A 20,645-nucleotide genomic window follows, 5' to 3' on the forward strand; every position below is an offset into this window, starting at 1 on the left:
TGCAGATCCTATTAAAACTGTAATCTGTGGATTTCCAGAGTAACTGTACAGCCACATTGCTATTGAATTTTCATCAGCTCCAGAGGCGTGACTCTAGGGATATCAGTGTCGGTCCACCACTGTTAGATAGATTGCCACGCCATCTACAAACATCCATGGTCCCCAGAAGAGGAATCTTATTGATTTATTGATTTCGGTGATCTGACTTTTCCTCATGCACCACTAGCAGGTTCATACTTGTGGTTCTGTGTGAAATATCTAAAACTGGATTGACAGATTCTTATAACATTTAGTAAAGACATTTAATCTTGCCTCACAATCAATTTGACAATTTCAACATTTCCTCTAGTGGCATCATCGGGTAATCTTTTTTTTTTTTAATTCGTCCATTTGGTTTATGACTGGACACTCAACTGGACTGACAACTAACGTGTAAATGTTATCATGCTAACAGGCTAAATGAAGATGGGTGAAGAACATCGGCATGCTAGTGTGGATACAGACTCTTATTCAAAAGCTTTTGAGTGTTGTCAGCAATAAAATTTCTATCACCTCCATTGCATTGGAGTAGTAGATTTTAGTGAACAATTTTGTAATTTGGACAAGCTGACCGACCCTTTAATGAACAGTATCTTTCTACTTTAAAAAACTTGCCCCAAGATCTTTCTATTTCCTGTCCCAAAATGTCCACAGTTGCAGTGTGAGTGGTGCAAACATATACACATGCTTTATTAAGCTTGTCAATCAGCTGCCAATTCACCACAACAGTCAGTCAGCCAGCCGGTCGGGCAGGCAGTCAGTCGGCTGTGCCAGACGAGGGAACAGCTGGCCGCCACTTTCAACTCACTGAGGCTACCTGGCTTGGCATCAACTGCTAGCAACAGACTCATTTCTGCCAAATGCTGCATGTGGCAGGACGGATGGACAGGCAGTACCCAGAGAGTGAGGTGAAGGAAGGGATAGGGCACGCAAACTGCTGCTCCAAGAGGTCAGCCTCAACAAACCTTTGGCTGAGCGTCCTTAAAAGCCTTGCAATCATCTCTCCATCACTCTGGAGCTGGAGGAATGAGGGTAGAAAGGTTTAATGTCCCTAATAAGGCCCAGGGAGACAGGTGACATCATTCTATAGGTCGATCAGCGACCCAGCCACCCAAAAACGAGTGAAAGAGGGGCAGAATTATTCCACTGACATTATTCCAGTGTGAATTTAACTGTCAAGTACTCAGGGAGATGGGGGCCAACTGACTGTAATAATATTCAAATCAGTCACTGATGCAGCTTGTGTGTGTGTGCGTGAGTTTTAATATGTGAGCTCCTAAGTGTCAGCGAGAGTGTGCCTGCATACATCGGAGGATGATTGACTGAAAGGGAGAGAATTATCAAGCCATGCTCTCTGTATGATTTCAGCCCCTCTCTGATTTACTCATCAGCAGCCAATGTCAGTGTCACCATCATACAGAAGAGCAGTGATCACTGGGCTGACGGAAGGTGAAAGCAATCAATAGTTGACTTCAGGGGGCAGGCGGGAAGAGCCAGGGCAGCCATCGCAGTGCTCATCATCAGGCTGCATGCATACAGCCCTCTGGGACACTGCATATGATGTGGGGCTCATCGACATGGACTCAGCGCAGTCAGTCCATCTGTCAAAGCTCCCTTATCTTGCATTGCATTGTGCCTAGATATGATGCTATATATTATCCTTTTTAGACATTTACTATGGCAATTGAGGTTACGAATGAGGGCTGAAAGATGAGAGCCACTGGCAAGGTTTCCGCAGGGTGAACCCTGACAAGGATCTCTTAATTCCCACCTTGTCCTCCTTTTGCCTTTTTCCTGCTACAGAGCAATACGGCTCGGGTGATGACAGCAATTAGGACTCTGGGGAGAATAAAATAGTAAAGACAGCCTGATTTAAGTACTCACAGTTTTTCCAGAGCAGCCAAGCCATAGAAGGAACCATTCTTCAACAGGGAGATCTTGTTGTTACTTAGGTTTCTGTTTCAGGGCACAAGATATGAGAGAGGGAAGTGGTGAGCATACTGAACAAGTGAATGTAGACCTGTACATTTGTAAATCTCACAAAAATACAGCTGCGGGAAATTATTTATTCAAATGGCTGATAAATTGTTTATCCTCTGACTGTCAATATGTTGGCAAGAGATAAGGATTTATGTCTGATTAGATTGCAGCTGCAAATTACTCATCCTGGCCACGTCTGTGTCTTGTTTATGGCCGTTTGTGGTTAAGATGGGTAATGATCCAACCCATCCCCGTCCTCCACTCCTCTATGTTAAAATATTGGCCTAATAGAAAAGCTTAAAGAAACGCTGCTTCAGCACAATTCAATCATCCATTGCTCACATTTCAACAGCAAACAAATCAATGAAACGCACCACAGGGATTTTTAAGTGATGGATTAATATTCAGAGGCGATGCACTGCTTCTGTTTAGATTATTTCACTGACAGTCATCACAGCTTGATTTTTTTAGATGAACTGTGTCTGTGCTGATCGGTGAAATGAGAAAATGTATGTTCTTCAAGTGATGCATTAGTCTGGCAGGAAAAGGAAAGTGCTTGCACAGGAGTGTGTTCCTGGTTGGCACAAACAAACGCATGCAGTCTTGTCACATTATTCTTGAGCTTTTCCTCAAACATTAACATACCAGAGTGAAAACACAAACAAGGACACCATCAAATACACACACACACACACACATACTTGTATTACTATCCCTGTACTCCATGTTTAATTTCAAGCTTTAACCTAACCTACACCTTGTAGAAGTGAGAATGATAAAATATTAACTGAACAGGAAGTGCAACCACTCTAAAATACACACACACACACTATAACACATATAGTACAGCACAGTGTTATGTTAGAAAAAAATCCCACAGTGACTTGTTAGACCACATAAGGCCTGTGTTACCTGCTGTTCGACTGCAAGAGGCAGACGGCTGATTAAGTCTACTCATCCACCCAGCTAATAACTTCCACAATGTTTGTCCAGTGTAACCTGGTCATTCTAAGACAGAAGCATGTTAGAGCCAGTTACTGCTGGAAACACAGAGCTACAGCAGGGCAGTGCACATAGAGCAATACACCACATAACAATCAACAGTTTTTGTGCGGGAAGGAAAGCTAGACTTAAGCTAGTCCTTTTGAATTCAAAGCACTTTAAAAATGCAAGTAATAAATAAGATCAAATGGTATTAAACAGAAACATGAATTACCTCAACTTTAAAGGCTCTTATGCTAATTTCTAAATCAGCGTGTCACTGTGGGCGATGGATTCATCCATAAACACAATATTTCCTGCCAATGTTACTTGAGAGTTTCTGTCTGTGCTGTTTGTCTGCACTTTTAACTAAAAATGGCAGTTAGAAATAGGCAGTCACGCATTTCCATGCACCGATCACTACTGAGAAGTTTTTCTTCCATCAAAATCTGAAGAAAAGACAACAAACAACTGGCTACAATGTGAAAGGGGTGACAAAATAATCAATAGTCAGCATTTGACATACAACTCCTGACAGCCACAGTTCAAAACTATTAGTCTTAATTTTGTTGTTAAAAAGGTTGACATTGTAAAATTCCTTCTTTTCACACACCCACACAGACACACACACAGAATTTCATACAAAGCTATAAGGTAAAGTACAACACTGCAAGCAGCTAATGATTTATATTTCGCTTATTCTACAGTCCAGATTCACATCATTTTAACTGCACTTTGGATGGCGTTTCTGGATTTCACATCTGCTAAAATATTGATTGCTCCAGCCAGCTCTTAAATCATCCGCTGCAGGGCTACTCTGTGAGTGTGATGCTGTGGATTTGTGCCTATGTGATCTGCTGGAAAAAGCCCTTCTTTGCATGTGTGATGTTGCGTATCTCCTGTGAGTATATGATCACACACACACGCAAGAACACGCACACACTCGTCCACAAGGTCAGATCCTCTCGTCACCCTCCTCCATCACCCTCCCATCTTCTTTTAACAAGGTTCTGTTAGTGATTGGCCAGGTTTAGGGGGAGATGGTTAATTGGAATGTGTCACCCGTCTCTTCTGTGACGACAGAGTGCTCATTATGGGTGCAGGGAACGTACACTCAATTTTAACCCTAGGATTAAACAGTGGGATCCCACAATGCATTGTGCTGAACAGGCAAATTACTGGGCAAACTGCTAGGGGAGCAGAGCGGAAGTGTGTACACTGAAAGTGTCATAGTGAAGAGTCAGCCACCTCACGGACAGATAAACTCACAAAAAGAACAAAACACTTGGTCTCAAAAGTATGAGAATTATGTAAGCTATTTTTCTGATCAAGACTGACAAGAAAAAGAAAAATTCTGTCAATTGTGCCAGTTTATTGTCATTCAATCTAACCTGCTTGTTTATGCGTATCCTTTGGGGAAAGTACCCATCTTTTCCCAGAGTGATAACAGTTGTCTTGGCAGGAAAAGCAGGATTGAAGATAGGAAGTCCCCTCTCAGCGAAAGGCCAGATGGACACAAACTTGTGTCAGCAAATTCATGTCAACATCCAAGATTGTATTTACTTATGGGTCTGCCCCAAAAACAAACCAGAGAACACCATGTCTCAGCTATTTCAGAATTAAACATAGTTACAAAGAATCATGGGCCAAATTAGTCTGAACAAAAAAAGTGCTGAGCAAGTGCAAGAAAAATCAAAATCAACAGAGTATATACGAGGTATATGAAATACCAGGAGACACACAGAACAGTATTTGATGAGATACTAACTGACTGCTCACTAAGGCCTGGCTCCCTTAGTTACTTGTTGTTACGCCTGTAAAGCTGACGAGCAGATTTATCACTGCAAGATAGGATCTTCATTTCAGTGGAGAATTTTATCAGCTATGTGATGACTTTCACTAAAATAATTTATCTAAGTTAATGTTAACACCGCAACTCAAAAACTCCATCTTCAGCCCAATTCTAAAGTCTAATACACTCATATTTGCAAAATACTGAATCTCTAAAAGATTGAGACCACATGTCACCAGCCCAGGAACACTGCCGAGCAATTTGACATAGTTGCCAATGTGCAATTGTAACATTACATGACACACACTGGCCCCAAAATACTTTTTTTTTCCCCATAAGCTAACAATGTGAAAGAAGTGGCTGTAAATTGTTGGATAAATGTTTTAGCATCACAACCCTGCATGAAATGACTCATATCAGCATTTGATCCATTAGCTCCAATAACATTTGGAAAGTCTAAAAGATCCGCACAATTAAATAATCCATAAATTTATCTCCATTAAAGTTAGTTAGAGGGATACAGCAAAAGTCAGCAGCTTGGACAGTGAAAATCTGCAGTGTGCATGTTCTATGGGCCCCACAAGACGCGGTCCAGAAAAGTCTAGTGATTTTATACCCAGGATGTCAAACTTAAATGGCTACATGTGCGACTAAGCAACTTCCACAGGAATGAAATACCCCTAACTCTAACACTGTATCCAATTTTAACTATGTATTCACCTTTATCCATATTATATTACAGTATACTAAAATAAAAAGAATCTTTGAGGTGTTAATGGTCAGATTTATGGTTTAATGTTCTTAATATCATTTTTACAAGGGAACAAAAGAGTTGCTGAAAGGAAACCTTCCAAAACCAAGAAGGACAATGACAAACACACAGTTTAATTCATTACATACATGATTGCTGGTGGTTTTTTTGTTTTGCAAGGTTATAAAAACACAACCCTCTTGGGATACCTAGTCATGCTATTAATACACTGCATTGCACATTACTAGGCATGAAGAGAAATCACTACCGGACAACCACTGGACAACAAACAGGAATCAAGTGTGGGAGCTCGTAGAATTCAGTGTGCAAAATACCTAAGCAGTATGAGAATGGACCATAAGATTTACAGGCAGCCATTTAGGGAGGCAAAACTATGTAAGCAACAGTTCATATGGATTTTTATTGTTGCTGATCCAGACATCAATATCCTGGTGGGGTTCTGTCAGTTTGGATTCATATTGACACAAAGCTCTCCAAAAGCAGAAAATTGCAGCAGCATGGAATCAACTGGACATGGTGAGAAACTACTTGGAAGATTGAACGGGTCGATTTCACAATATTTCAAACACAGATTTATTGAAAAATAACTGAAGCCCTCACCATAGTTTCAGCTTTAGAGGCCAGGTGGAGTTTGTTCTTTTATTTCCTTGACCTTATTCTTAAACAGTATCATTTCAAGCTCTCAAAAAGTGCAGCAGCTCTTTTTTTTTCAAAGCCACATATGGATGGTGTGATGAAGCAAAGGTAGTCACTACTGAGATCATGGGACACCGATGCTGTCACTGTGTTTTGTCCCACGTCTCCCTTCTGTTCAACAGACCGCTACACCTCCCTCTGCGGAAGGACGTCCCACTCAGGGACAGGCAGCCTCTGTTTGTGCAAACTCAAGCGTGTCCTGTGCTGTGCTGCGCATATGTGTGTGTGTGTGTGTGTGTGTGTGTGTGTGCGCACGTCTGCTCGCCGACCTCTGCATGCCTATCTCAGGCTTCTGCGTAACGTCCAGGAAATCACAGAAAAAACAGAATTGAACATTATGTAAACAGCCCATGACAAACTTCTGGAGCATCCGTCCAACTCACTATTAACATTATCAATTATGTTCTCTGTGGATAAGCTGTTTTCAATGAGGGAGGAGAGCAGGGAGTCAGTATTGTTTCTCTGGTGATTTATGTCACTGTCTACTGCATTTCAGTGCCAGCCACAGCCAGAAGTGTTGCAAACCTACAAAATGTCTGACCATGAGTTCATATCTTAATAGCTATTATCTTAATAATAATGGTGTGCTTTTTCACAATTCTCACACAGGGCAGAGCATTTTGCGTTTGTTTGTGTCTGTATGTGAGACATAATTTGGCTTTCTGAGAGCTAAAAATTGATATGGTGCAAAGTATACGTAGTTGGTTTATTTCTTATTCTTTTTCTTGACATGATTTCAAATAACCACATTCAGAAAGTCTTTCTAGACTTTGGACAAACCCCTTTTTTGGCTTTTACACTTTTAACAACCAATTTTACTAACTCATTTTTGTTTTGAATGTTTGAATTTTAGCTGGAACAATTAGTCAAATAATGAATTAGTCAATTGACAGAAATTTACAAACTGACTGATTACCACCTAAGTACTTTTTCAAGTAAAAATGCTAAACATTTGCTGGTTCCAGCCTATCAAAATGTAAGGGTTTGCTTCAAAAAATGTAGGCAGTAAATCAAACACAAGCAAACAAAACAAGCAATTTGAAGATTTAGAGACAATGAAATGAAGATTAATTGATAATAAAATTATCTATAGCCACATCCCTGAACCCAATAATCCCAAAGGCACAGTCTGCTTCAGTCCCTGGGCTGTGAATTTAAAGCACAAGTAATTAAGCACAGAGAAAGATATTCATATCAGTTCTTCCTTTACACAGGAGCTCTGGGTTTCATTCTCCCTCCACAGCTGGGATATTTCTGTGAGGTCCAGCTAAAAAGTCATCGCTCTGCCATGCACCAGAGACCTCTAACTATATTATTACAGGAGAACAGAATCGAAAATAGCTTCAACGGACGCCATCCAACACACCAATCATGAGGACCAAGTGGCGTAAAGATCACAATGTGAACTATTACAAACATTCGGATCTGCTGGCCTCAAGGTTTCTACAGCCACTTTTCTTCAAACAGCCAAACCCTCTGTTATTTTAGAAGATCAAGTTACTGGACACAGCTAACCAAAATAACATTTCATATCTACTAATATTGACCTTGGACAGGAACCAGACATTGCTTCAGGGGTTACCTACAGATGTTCGTATTAACAGAAATGAAGCACATCTGCCTTGAATGCCACCCATCACAATACACACCACAATGTGACAACATCAAAGTTTTAATGGTATAAATACATCAAATGTGCTAAACTAGTGAAATGTCTTTACTAGTTGATTTAGATATCATTTTTGAGTGAACAGCCTCACTCTGGCTAGTTTCAGGATGCTCAGGATGCTGTCACTTGTTTATAGTCTGGCTAGAAATGTTATAGATAAAACATTTTCACACTGAAGACTAAGTTAGTAGTACATGACATTGTCACATTGGTAAAAGACTATTGCTCAGAAGACTGTAGGCTAGATCCATGTTTGCGCTAAATCTTTACATTGTGTGCTTCTGTTGAATGTCTTGAAGAGCCCTTTTTGAATTCAAAAAGGGGAAACGAGGAGAGGCAGCAACTTCCTTTTCTTGAAGCAAGTGAGCCTATGGGAGATGTAGTCCTTCATGAAAAGTGAAAGGACAATCAGATGAACTGAGACAACAGAAGAGTCACAGGGCCTGCACATCTAGTCAGATGTGCAGGCTAGAACATCTGAAAATAAATATCATAATAAATACACATATGAGATATATATATATGTGTGTGTGTGTGTGTGTGTGTGTGTGTGTATTATTAACCTGATATCAATGTTTCATGTTTTAATATCACAGTTATCATCAATACCAGGATATTACGACATACCTTCACCCCACCATGCTGAGCCTGATGTCTTCTCATGGGGAATAATACCACCATTAATACTATCCATAACATTCACATGCAATCTGTTCCATGTGAACTGGCTGACCGAAATAATGTTAAGGTAACGTTAGCAGGCAGTTCTGCATGCACCACTTGAAATGACAAACATCGCTGGTAGCAGATTGTATCAGCTGTGATTAACGTGACAAAACGTCATAATAAATCTACTGAGTGGCTAATGTGCTCTCTGCAAACTGGTGTCTGTACTGTGCCAGAGAGCCAGGGAGGTAAAGGACCGTCACTCTGTAACCCCTCTGTACAACCAAAAGCATTCTCTGTGTTTTTGCAGTAGGGAAATTTCCAGTCTCATTTCAGAGTCTTCTAGTTCACTCTGACACATGTCATAGAAATACAACTGAAGCCTATTTTATGTCTTTTTAAACTTAACAGTTCTGCATCAGGGTCTCCTTCTGTTCTCTGTTCTGCAGCGAGCTTGCAAAAAATTAGGTGCAAAGAAAGTTGTTATTTCAGTGTGTCAGATTCATTAAAATCAGTATACAGCATTATATTCTGCTCGCCTGACTTTCTAAAAAGAAGTTTTGTGTGTTTCTTGCCTTCTCAGCTCACAAAAGATTGAGTTTATAAAATGTCTGTAACTTTGGACACATTTGGAAAACTAAACCTAAACAGATTTGTTGAGGAATTCAAAATGAATTCAGATTCAATAAAATGCTATTGAACGCTAACCCTTTTTTCTATTTTTTTCAACAAGATATGCACTCCCAATAAGATACACCTCTAATCATTAGAAGGAAAGGGTTTATCTTAAATTCCTACAAATCCTATAATTACATACTGATCTGAAAGTAGTCACCTCACATTGTGGGATACAACCACATAATGCCAATGACTAACACTGACAGAGCTGAGTGACTAATAATAAGAGCTGACAAATGTTGACTTACACATTTGCGAACCCATCCACGCACAGCGACTCCCTGACTCAAGCACAGTATGTTTACACAAACACACAAACGTGCATGTGCAAACACACCAGCACACAGCCCTGAAAAAGGCCTGTTAAGGACCCTGTGAGACCTGCAGGAGAGGTGATGTGTTTCCCACTGTGATCACACCCTGCAACAGAAGCGACTCTCATAAGGGTTTTAATCACCTTGTTTTACAATGAGCAAGGGATCACGGAAAAGGCAACAAGCTTCTAAGTTGGCCTCCTCTGCTCTCTAAAATTTATGACCCTTTAAGTAACGTTAGTATTTACTCAGTGGTGCAGGGAGGAGACAGGGATAGCAAAGCAGAGAAGTATCCTTGGCAGACACTGTATTTATCTGTACCTAATATTTTTAGATGGTAAATCTGGCTTTCGACACATTCTTGGTTTTTCAAGGCTATAGCACAATTTACAGACTCCTTTTTCCCCCAGCGGTCATGAACTCTCGATCAGTGAATCATTATTCTCTAAAGCAAAACTGATCAGCTGTTTCTTTGTGTGCGCCACATGAACAGCACTTACAGACCTTTCCACACAGCCAATCTGAAAGCGGTGGACCTGCACCATCTCTGAGTCATATGTCAATACACATCCAAACAACCTGGAAGAAACCTAAACAAAATATTAACCTGCAGCTGGTAAAGAGATAAATCAATAGCTACTTATTGAGGTGATTGGCAGCTTCTAACATGCAGCAACATCACCGATCGGCCCTGACCTCGCAGTTCTTGAGCGAGCAGATAACACAAGGGCAAATGTTCTTGGCTTTAGCTCTAGCAGAGGGCAAAGTGCCTGGGATATGAAAGTATTACGGCCTCTGGGGCTTAGACAACTGATAGTGGAGAGTGCACTCATCTTAAGACGAACCTTGTGCTTTTTTTAAAAAAAAATAAATAAAAAATCCATATCACTGGTGATAAGTAAGAGAGAAGCCAACAGAGGGCCAGAGACATAGGGAGAGGTTGGCATTGCGAGTCTTCGCAGTGTGAGATGTAAGATACAACAAATTGTATTAGGGTCATTTTGGTCACGTCTCTTTAGATTAACAGCCAGCTCTCTATGCATATGTGTGACACATCATTTAAGGTATTTTACGCTGCAAATGCCTCAATGCAGTGTGTGCTCATGGGGTTTGTCAGTGAGGAAAAGCACAGGAGAATATAGACGGGCTATGTGTGCACGTCAATGAAATATTCATGTAGAAGTACTCAGAACTATGAAGAGGGTAGAGCACAAACAGCACCTCAGCAGACAAGAAAAAAAGCCCAAGAGAGAGGGAATGAATATGAGAGGAGGAGAGAGAAGAACACACAGAATTATATTTATAGCCTTCCGAAAAAAAAATAAGAGTGTATGCAGAGAGCCATTTTAGGAAAATAAACAAATAAAAGAATTGTCTTCTGACGTGCCATGTTTGCTTGCGAAGATGTTCACACAGATCAATATTAACCCCTGATTTCTTTGATCATGCTCCAGATAATATTACGCACAGACCCCCAACAGTGCAGCAGCACATTATGTAAAACGCACTGGCTAGTTTACAGCCATGCTTGCTGTGGTGTCCCCTGGGTCCTTCTCTGCGCTGGCACGATGACTGACAAGCAGTAGCAGTGGCCTGGAGCCAGCTACAGCCGCATTCTCATCATTTCCCTCTAGACAACACAGAAAGCCCCTCCTGCCTGTATCTGAAGTAATGATGATGATGAGAAGGTTGACCCCCAGGTTTGGGAGAATATGCACAGATTTACCTGCAAAATGCTCCACCAGTTAGTCACTTAATCTTTCTGTATGCTGTTTGGCTCTGAGCAGGAAGGGAGTTAGTGGGTAGTGGCTTTTTGGAGCTTTCTTGCTAAAAACAGCTGACTGCGGGGGATGAAAATCACTTCATGAGAGCGGTGAGAGTGAACCAAAACAATGGGCTGATACTTCATCACTGTGAACAACCCCTTTCACACACACATGTCCATACCCATCTATATCTTTTGTTTGACGTTCACTAAAGCAATATAACTGCAACAGCATGAGTCAGTGTTTCAGATGCAACAAAAATCGCATGATTAAATGTGACTACAACTAATACAGCTTTTTGTCCCAAGACTAAATCAATCTCAAAATCAGGTGCCAAAATTTAAGGTACTGTGTCTTACACTAAATGAATTTTGACTGCACAGGGTCCAAACTTACTGGGAAGCTACAATGAGACAGCAGACTAGCTACACTCAGCAGGTAGGAATAATGAATCAGAATAAAATGCTAATCATGCAATGAGGTCTGGTTGCAACACAACATCTCAGACGGAGGGAACTGTAAAGCAGGAGTTGTAGTAAGAAATGTATAACTTTAAGGATAAGAACTTCATAGCAAGAACTTTCCAGTTATGTAAGTGCACAGTGTGTATCTCTTTGCATGCAGTTTCCAACAGTGAAGAGATTGTGGCTCAGTTACAATCAGCTGTTACTGTGCGACAAGCGCCTTCCCATCCAAACAATCCGTCACATCACCTCAATCAGCCTCAGTCTCAGCTACCGAGTGACATTTTACTAAACACACTTCCCATTCCGGCTTTCCCAGTATCCTCTGTGTCAATCCCTCTGTTCCTCTAATGGCTCTTTTACTGCCTCTGCCTGTCTACGTCCCGTCTTCATTCGATCCCCTTGTCTCTTCCATATTCTGTCCCTCCTCTCCCCTGGACAAGCAGCGAGTCCTCCCGTTAGAGCACTGCCTGAGACAGGTGTCGACTACAATTTCAGCAGCTCCTCTCTGCACAGAGCCAGAACCTCTGCTGCTCGGCAGCCCTTGAAACCATTACACCAGATAGGTCCCAAGGTCAACAGAGCTGTCAGGCCGAGCTCCAAACTCCTCAACTCCCGGTGGCCCCGCATGGATGATAAGGAGAACAGTCTGAGGTGTTAATCGAGAACGTTGTGCAGCACAGAGAGCCACTGACACACTCTGGCACACAATTCATTTTCATCTCTCTTATTTGTGTTAATGTTCTTTCATTTGCTTGTTACGTTATTTTTTCCTGGCATTTCGAAGGGGCTGCATTGTTGCTGGGTTCATGGCTCATAAACATTTTATACATGCAATAATAAAGGGCAAAAGCAAAAGCAATGAAGTCAAATCTGTGCCTTTAACTAGAGACGGCATTTGGATCTGAATTACTATACTTGAACTTGGCACACTGTGCTTGTCACTGAGGAAATAGTTCTAGTCTACATAGTCTACATAGGTGTTGTGGTGAGGAGACACTGAGGAGAACATGCGGGGAGACATTCAGGACATTTGTAGGGCAGTCTACAGGGAGACATCGGTATGTGCATACTTCCCTTGATATATCTGTTTATTTGCACAGCACATCTAAACAAAAGAGCGAGCAGGGAGGCCACTTCAGCCTGACAAAGGTCACATTTCCTAACGCAGGAAAACTGCTTCCTGGCCAGCTAGAGCCCAGCTGTAGGATTTAGTTCACCAAGGAACAGGACTGAGTGAGGAACAGGCTTATTTGTACTGGTCTAATCACAACACAGCAAACACACAACCTCACGTTTGTGAAGTGAGCTGAGGAAAAGGTGTCATCCTGTCGGAGAGAGATGCATCAAGCTGCAGACTCATCATGATACTGCCTCTATATTTTTCAGTAAAACCTCAAGTCTTTGTGTTATTTATCTTCGTAGACCACTTCAAAAATTAAACTTCATTAGTACCTGCAGGCTAAAACACAGACCCACTTTGATGAATTTCGAAAACAAAACAAAGCCTTTAACCATTCTCCTAATATAGGAACAAAATCCCCTGCCTACACGGAAGCAAACACCACTCCAAATAAATTGCAGAAAGCAAAGTGCTACCATTAATCAACTGTGCTCTTAGTTGAGAATGAGTGGTCGGTCGTAACTTGTCAAGGGCCTTTACATTTAGTATTTACTTTTACACTTCAAAGGCAGACCTCAAGTTTCCAAGAATAAAACAGTCTATTAATCTAGCAGTCAATCTGTGCACCTGCAGAGAGAGGGAGAACGTGTGGGGAAAGTTATCAACCCCTCGAGCGCCTCAAGTGCTATTTCATCGACAGGAGAGGTACACATGCATGCTAAGGGAGGCTTCTCCATGTCAAAGCGCAAAATCCGTGTTTGAATAACTTTGAATACAATGCAAATGATATCCCGGATGAGCCCGGTGAAAGGTAAAGATTTCTGTTAAGGTGGCAGCTGTAAAAACACAGGTGAGGATCCAGTGACACTTGACACAGGAGCAGTGGATCCCAAACGGTGGTTCTGAGGACCACAGAGCATCCAAAAGCACACTGTTCCTGCTAACTTTCAGTGTCCATAGTATGGCTGCAAGGCAGACTCTTGTTATCTCCTGTTTCCTGCCTCAGTATATGGCATCTCCTTCCAAATGTAAAAGGGCTGGCTAACTCCTGACACACCACCAGTAAATACTGAAGCTGGGAACACTGCCTTCCTGTTCCTCTTTCCATGTGAACTTAAGGTTGCAACATCTCACCCCACTGCATGGATTTAAACATAAAATTCTGCAACATTTTTAGAGTTATGTGTGATTATTTCATCTTCAGATATCTGATTGTGTCTGACCAGTAGCCCAAAACTCACACATATCTCATGTAAAACGTAATACAACACAGAAAAGCAGTAAATCCTCCCCCATTTGGGAAGCGGGAATCAGCAGCTATGGTGTTGGTTTGCTTGATTAAATGATTAAACCATTATTCAGTTAATTTTCTGTCGATCTACTGATTCATTAAATGACTAATCGTTTTAGGTCCAACAGACAGGGATGCAATTAAATTAAATAAATATCCATAACATAATGAAGCTCTATTTAATGGCTTTAACAAGGTTGTGTTTGTAGTATTATACAATGAGAAAATAACATAGTGGAAACCGGATTTTTCAGTTTATTTCATGTTTTTCTTTTCTTTGCTTGCATTTGAGGTGAGTTCAGCAGTCATGGTGTGATATTCTAATCTCTGGTAATGTAACTAACCTACCTTTAATATTTCTGAAGGATAACGTTCTGAAGAATATAAGCTGCGGTTATTGATTACATTTTTGTGGTGGCCCTGTAAACTGGGTTGTGAGGATAAGTTGTGTCAAAGCTCTTTAACCTTGTGGATTCAATTTATAAAACTTAATGCTTCTTCTTGCTCATGAATTCAGGTCCTTCAACTGGGATTTAAGGATCTCCTGAGACCACTTAGAGAGCTCCAAGAGCCCCACGAACATCCACTAGACCAGGCATCCCAAAATCAGACAAATTTTATTTTTTGGACTCACTTTTATTATTTCCAACAAAATGCCCATTAAACAGCCTAATTGCCTGAAAATGTTTCTAAAAATGTGGTTTGGGTTCCTGGGACAGATACTGGTGTCTGGTGGTTGTGGTAGATGTCTAATTAGTGGTGTATGAGACCGGTAGTGAAACCTACTTACAGCGAAACGGTTCTGTTGGGTAAGAAGCTGGGCTGCAGGGTGTCCATCAAGTCCACATCATCGCACACAACTTTGACTCGGACGTGCTGCCTGCTCAGCTCCTTGGACCTCTCCGCGGAGCAGTGACAGCTGTCAACGATCAGGTCCGGACAGTTTCTGTTGCTCAGGCTCGACTCCCACAGCCCGACCATCACCCACAGTAAACTCAGCGCTCTCATGGTGGACTAAGATTCTTTTAAACACACGCTCCTTTCAGGTCATATCCTTCCATTTCACATTACCTTCCTTTACGTTGAAGTACAGCTTGTGATCGAGCCGCAGTCCACATGTCATGCCTCGCTGCTCACCTGCTGGGTTCCCCGCAGCTGTAAACCATCAGCGCTACTTTTGCGACTAAACGTTAGGGAAATGTAAACTCTGAAATTCAGTTTCTTTTCCATTCTTTGGAAAAAATAAGTCCTCCAAACTGTTTTATGTGCTGCGGCATGTGCAGGGGAAAGTTCCCACGGCGCGCTTTCAAAGTCCGGATAAACTTTGCCGCGACATATCCTTTCCAAGGCGACATAAATAAAACATGTGGCTGAGTTTCTAAAGAAGAATCGTACCTAATTTCCAGCTGAAATTCCGTCTCCTGTCTGAGCTAGTGCATGCCTCCTTGTCATTCGCTCTCATCATCCACTTCTAGGACTTGTTGCGCAGCGGCCACAAAGTCCCTCCCTCACAGACTCCAGCATGGGCTTCTCAACTTTTCATGAGATACACGAGGCCACACGCCCCCATGTGATAACATCAATAAGCCCCGAGAGAGAAACCGGTTCCTCTCCTGCCTTTTCATACAGTCTAGCTGTTAATTTGATTCAAACAGTAATCACCGGATGAAATAACAATTAAGCTATTCCTCCACTGTGCCTCTTCTGAAGAGTCCCTGGAGGCCTTAGGGCCCCTCTGTGGGATCTGCAGCACAGTGCCCTCCATATGTATCAGGCATGATTTCTCAAACACAAACATTTACAGTGCATGATGAAAAGTGCTGCTGTTTATTTTATTCTCTTCATTTATTCAGGGACGGCTGCAAAGGAACTGTTTGTATCCACTTTTCGAGGCCTGTACACAGACTGAAAATGATCTAAACCTTGAATCACTTCTGAATCACAACACTCCCACATCTGCATCATAATATGTCTAGCATTTTCTCAGGCTTGTACTTTAGGGGGGAACATTTTATAGTGTATGCAAAAAATTAAAATCAAATATGTATGCGTCCTCCAAAATGACATGAGAGAAGATATGCTTTCTAGAGTGTGCTGGAGTGTCATGTTCATCCATATTGCTCTGCTCTGATTAGCTGTAATGAGAAGCTGCCCCAGGCACCGGGCACTTTACGAGCAAAGGACACACTTGTAAACCTGACATTCATTTAAATGCTGGCAATAAATAAAGAATATGAGTTGGAAAGTGACCAGGTTGACACAGAAACACAACGTTGAACTCGTGGCAATGATTAATGATTGGATTCTTTCTTTATAGCTGAACTTAAATTATTCCAAAAACAGTCTAAAAAAGAGAAAGGGAGAGTTTTACATGTCGTAGAAACATATTTATGTTCTTGCAGTGCCTATGAAAGTGAGTGTGACTTGAAAATGAATAAGTCGGTTCGTGAAACATGTTGATTTAGGGGTACAGATGCAGTTTCAGCTTTCATGAACAGCATTCTCTAGCAATAAAAGCCACTGCAGTCCCAGCCCCTTGATGACTCTGGATACAAAACTATACACGATGAGGCCTCATGTCCTTTTCTTATCAGAGGAGAGAACTCACACAGTGAATCCTGTGATTTCAATCGTGTCAGTTGATGGTGGATCCTGTGTATAAAGTGTCTTGCCCCGGGGAGACAGAAGCTGAGACAGCTGGCTTGTTGGGCTCCCTGGGGCCGGGGCGAGGTGCCTTCCCGCAGTGTGTGTGTGTGTGTGTGTGTGTGCACGCACTGCGTCTCACACCAAATTCCTCCCTCATTATCCGCATTGTCTCCGGCACAGGCCCGAGAGCACAAAGGAGGGTTTGAAGCCGCTCCCACTGACCCCGCAAGCAGTGTGTGTTCCCTATTCTTCTATCTGACAGGCAAACATGGACCTTCTCCCAACAGGAGCAGGCAGTGCAGAGCAAGACACATCTCTCCCCTCTGTGTTTATCCACATATGGATGCCTTATTCCCTATTTTGCTCCCATGACGCCCCCTCGGACTGTCACTCACACTTGTTTACACAGATGTATATTTACCTCGTGTGAGTGCAGAGGAGGATTTTCCCGCCAGCTGACCCCTGGGAAGCCAATAGGAGAGTCACCCAGTGTAGCTGACACTACATTTGAAGTGATCCATCTTTAATGGAGCCGGCAGAAACATTCCCTTGGATGGGAGCCACGGCTGTTCACTGAGCTACTTGTATGCTCCTAATGGAAAACAGAACCATGCACACGAGCCCGTTCTATAAAGGTTTTCTTTCTGGCAGAGGCTGCATTTTCACACTGACAGCCTGTTTTGAATGGGTTCACTAATCAGCACAAACAATGCTATTTGAACTATAAAATACTTTACAGTTAAATATTATGGTTAAAAGGACTCCAGATTGCATGGTTAACTGAAGATAAAAACTCATTAGTGCACAATGGAGGGATAGAGTCGGTTACACTGAGGAAATGCAAACGGTCTTCCTCCACAGAGCATGTTCTCATGTTTTCTCTCTCTCACATTAGTGTTCACGGCTCTCCATTATAACGTGGTGACAGAGATGAATAGGCCATGGCCGACAGCAATCACAGTCCTCACTAAATATTTACCTGCTCCACTTGAAGAGGCCAGGCTGCAGCAACATGACAGACTCTCATTATTACTCCGTGAGTTTTGGGAAAAAGGCTTACGGCATTTCAACTTTTTCTGGTTTTGTGGAGTTCCCATCATTCAGTTGATATAGTGCAAAAGAAGGCGAGAGCTGTTGTGCTGGCTTTTAGCAAACGTGACAGGTGGTTTCAGTTTCTATTGGTGTTATCTGTAGGGTGTGAAATAGTGGAAAAGACACCTTAAGCATTTAAGTCTGAGAAAGTCATCTTAGGCTTAGGAGAAATGAAAAATGATGTTTGTAAATGCTCTATATGTAGATATGTTGAATATGTGTTGTTATTTTTTTTTAATTGGTTTAGAAAAAAAAAAACAGAGGTGTTTGTGGAAGTAGTAGTGGGAGATTTAACACCTAAGAGACATTTCCCTCAGAAGCTGCTGAAAGGAGAGTGAAAATTGGACTTTGTGACAGGTGGTCGCAAACATGGGTCCAAATGAATGCTAATGTAATGTTGTTGTATTTACTTATTCTGCCTATGTATTCTATTTATGACGGGTTATTAAGATTTTTTAAAAGCAAATATATCAGAATCAGCCCCCAAGTGTAATTTGTGTGAAACTGTATGACATCAGCGCTATCAGGTTGTTAAAACCTCCAAACTCCCAGATACTGAGGACATGACCCCCGTGTCAATGTTAGCCCGGTTATAAATATATTTCCAGTTTAACCTTATTTGTTGTAACTGAAACACTTGATCAGTTTTCCACACTTGCACACCTGCGGTTTGCTGCATTGTTTATTTAAGTGGAATTTATTGCCGTTCACTGTCCATTCTTAGCATCTTGGGCTATGAGAGGTCAGGAAGGTTCATGTCCACGTCCCCGAAGGTCATGACCAGTTGTTTTCTCTGAGTCAAACATGAGCTGTCCAGACATTTATTCAGCATATACACGTAAGCCCTCTTTTCCACATATTAACATGTGCTTGTGGAAGTTTGATGAAATGTGAGTGGGCACCAGGCACCTGTGACATGTAGTGTTGTGACACTGTGAACGCCAACATGGGCCTGTGGCTTTTAACCAGCTTAAAGCCCAGAGGATATTGGTCAAGCAAAGTCAAGTCAAATCTATTCAGATTTATTTACAAGGCACTTTTTAAAAAGTGCTTCATCAGTTTCTATAAAGAACAGAGTAAAGGATGATGCATCTGATCTAGTGCTGCCACAGTCAAAAAAGTGATAATGCTAATTCTAACCAGAGAGCAACAACTACAACAGAAACACAGTATAAAAATCTAATTACATGTTATGCCCTGGACAATTTGGCTTCCTTTCCCGGTTAAAGGGGTTCCTGGGATGAATTTACCCTCAATAAACTGAGGCTCACTATAATAAGGTGCCAAGAGGATCTGGGAAACCATTGCTACTTTTAAACTTGACGATGGAGGACGGTGTGGTGTGAGCTGGCGTGTTAGTGTTCCTACAGAGGCAGGGTGGACCCGCTGACCACCAACCACCAGGGTACGACACAAGGACTTCAGTAAAGGTTTGGAACATGTATAATGATCTAAACAGAGACTGCTGGAATTAATCCTCTGAGGCCCCTTTATGAGAGTGTGGCTTTGTTATTGCCTCCACAACCTTCACTCGCCTGAGAATATAAGTGCTACAACACAGAACACATGCCAACAATAAGCTGGAGCTCCAGTCGTTTTCACTTCATTTACAAACGGGGGCACATGACAGCTTTTTTCACAGAGTTGTTTTCTAGTGAGGCCGCTGACAATAAGTGGAGTATTTTCATTTCCCCCACTCTTTCCCCTCAAGTCTCGGAACCGCACTGAACATAAACTCCTCTTTTGTTTTCACATCTCAGTACAATCATCCTGAAATTTCATCAGTTTGCTCATTTGTCATCGTTAGTGTTGATGGAGGTCACTCTGCTCCCATCTGCCATTCATCAACAATACGTTTGACACAAATATAAGCTACTGTATGTGGGCTAGGGGCACTCCAAGGCTGTTTACTGTGGCTTTTATTTTGTTGTCTTGACACACAGTGTTGGTGGAGAGACAGGGGATATGTAGCCCAGCTCTGTCTGTGGTGCAACAGTGAATTCTGCCTTATAAGTATTCTAGTCTCCATCTATAATCCGGCGAGCGTGAGCAGAGACCCAATGAGGAGATGAAGTACCATGGGAAGGTTTCCTGGCAGGGCAAAAGGAGGGGAAGGGCACCGCAAAAGAAATCCTGTTTAAACAAGTCATTTCTATCATGTTTCCAGTCTTAAAATAAGAAGTTCTTATAAAACAAAACATTGAAAACAATCTGCCAGCAGGGCACATAAAATTCACTTGCACCTTTGAGCTCATCTTGGCTCTCTTTTAAAACAAGGAGCAATATTTTGAAACATATTCTTTGGTGTAAGATTGTCTTCTTTTCCTCTTCTTTTTTTTTTACATTTTAAAATAGCAGATTGATTTCCATTATTATTTTCTGTAGCAGTATGAAATATTTCCATGCTGCCTTATGCTTGTCATAGGAGTTATTCTTGGATTGTGTGCGGCTGTGTTTATTTCACAGAGCTGAGAAAGGGAAGGGTACATACATGCACACACACACACACACACACACACGCATGCACACATATAGGGAGACAGAGAGAGAGAGAGAGAGAGAGAGAGAGAGAGAGAGAGGGAAGCATATGCCAAACAGTCCCACCACTGTGATCCCATCATGGATATGGGAATTAAATGACAATACTGGGCCCTGTTGGGGAAAGAAGTGAAACTA

At 41.8% G+C, this 20,645-nt stretch overlaps 1 protein-coding gene across 3 annotated transcripts in view; it reads right to left on the reverse strand.

The window, feature by feature from the left end:
• The window catches only part of LOC124066474 (adhesion G protein-coupled receptor A3), a 137,686-nt gene extending 121,914 nt beyond the window's left edge, over nucleotides 1–15,772 (reverse strand). Inside the window, exons 1-2 of one of the 3 annotated variants that reach the window (XM_046402865.1) lie at nucleotides 15,627–15,772; nucleotides 1,924–1,995 (exon numbers count right to left, since the gene is read on the reverse strand). Coding sequence is in view for 2 of the 3 variants with exons in the window: in XM_046402863.1 (XP_046258819.1) it covers nucleotides 1,924–1,995; nucleotides 15,022–15,239 (290 nt within the window). In the remaining variant the exon portion in view is untranslated. Of the gene's footprint in view, nucleotides 1–1,923; nucleotides 1,996–15,021 lie in introns of all 3 variants that reach the window. The other 2 variants (XM_046402863.1, XM_046402864.1) reach the window with 2 other exon arrangements.
• Nucleotides 15,773–20,645: the final 4,873 nt, after the last annotated feature.

The sequence above is a fragment of the Scatophagus argus genome, chromosome 10, assembly GCF_020382885.2.
Source record: "Scatophagus argus isolate fScaArg1 chromosome 10, fScaArg1.pri, whole genome shotgun sequence".
Classification (NCBI taxonomy): Eukaryota; Metazoa; Chordata; class Actinopteri; family Scatophagidae; genus Scatophagus; species Scatophagus argus.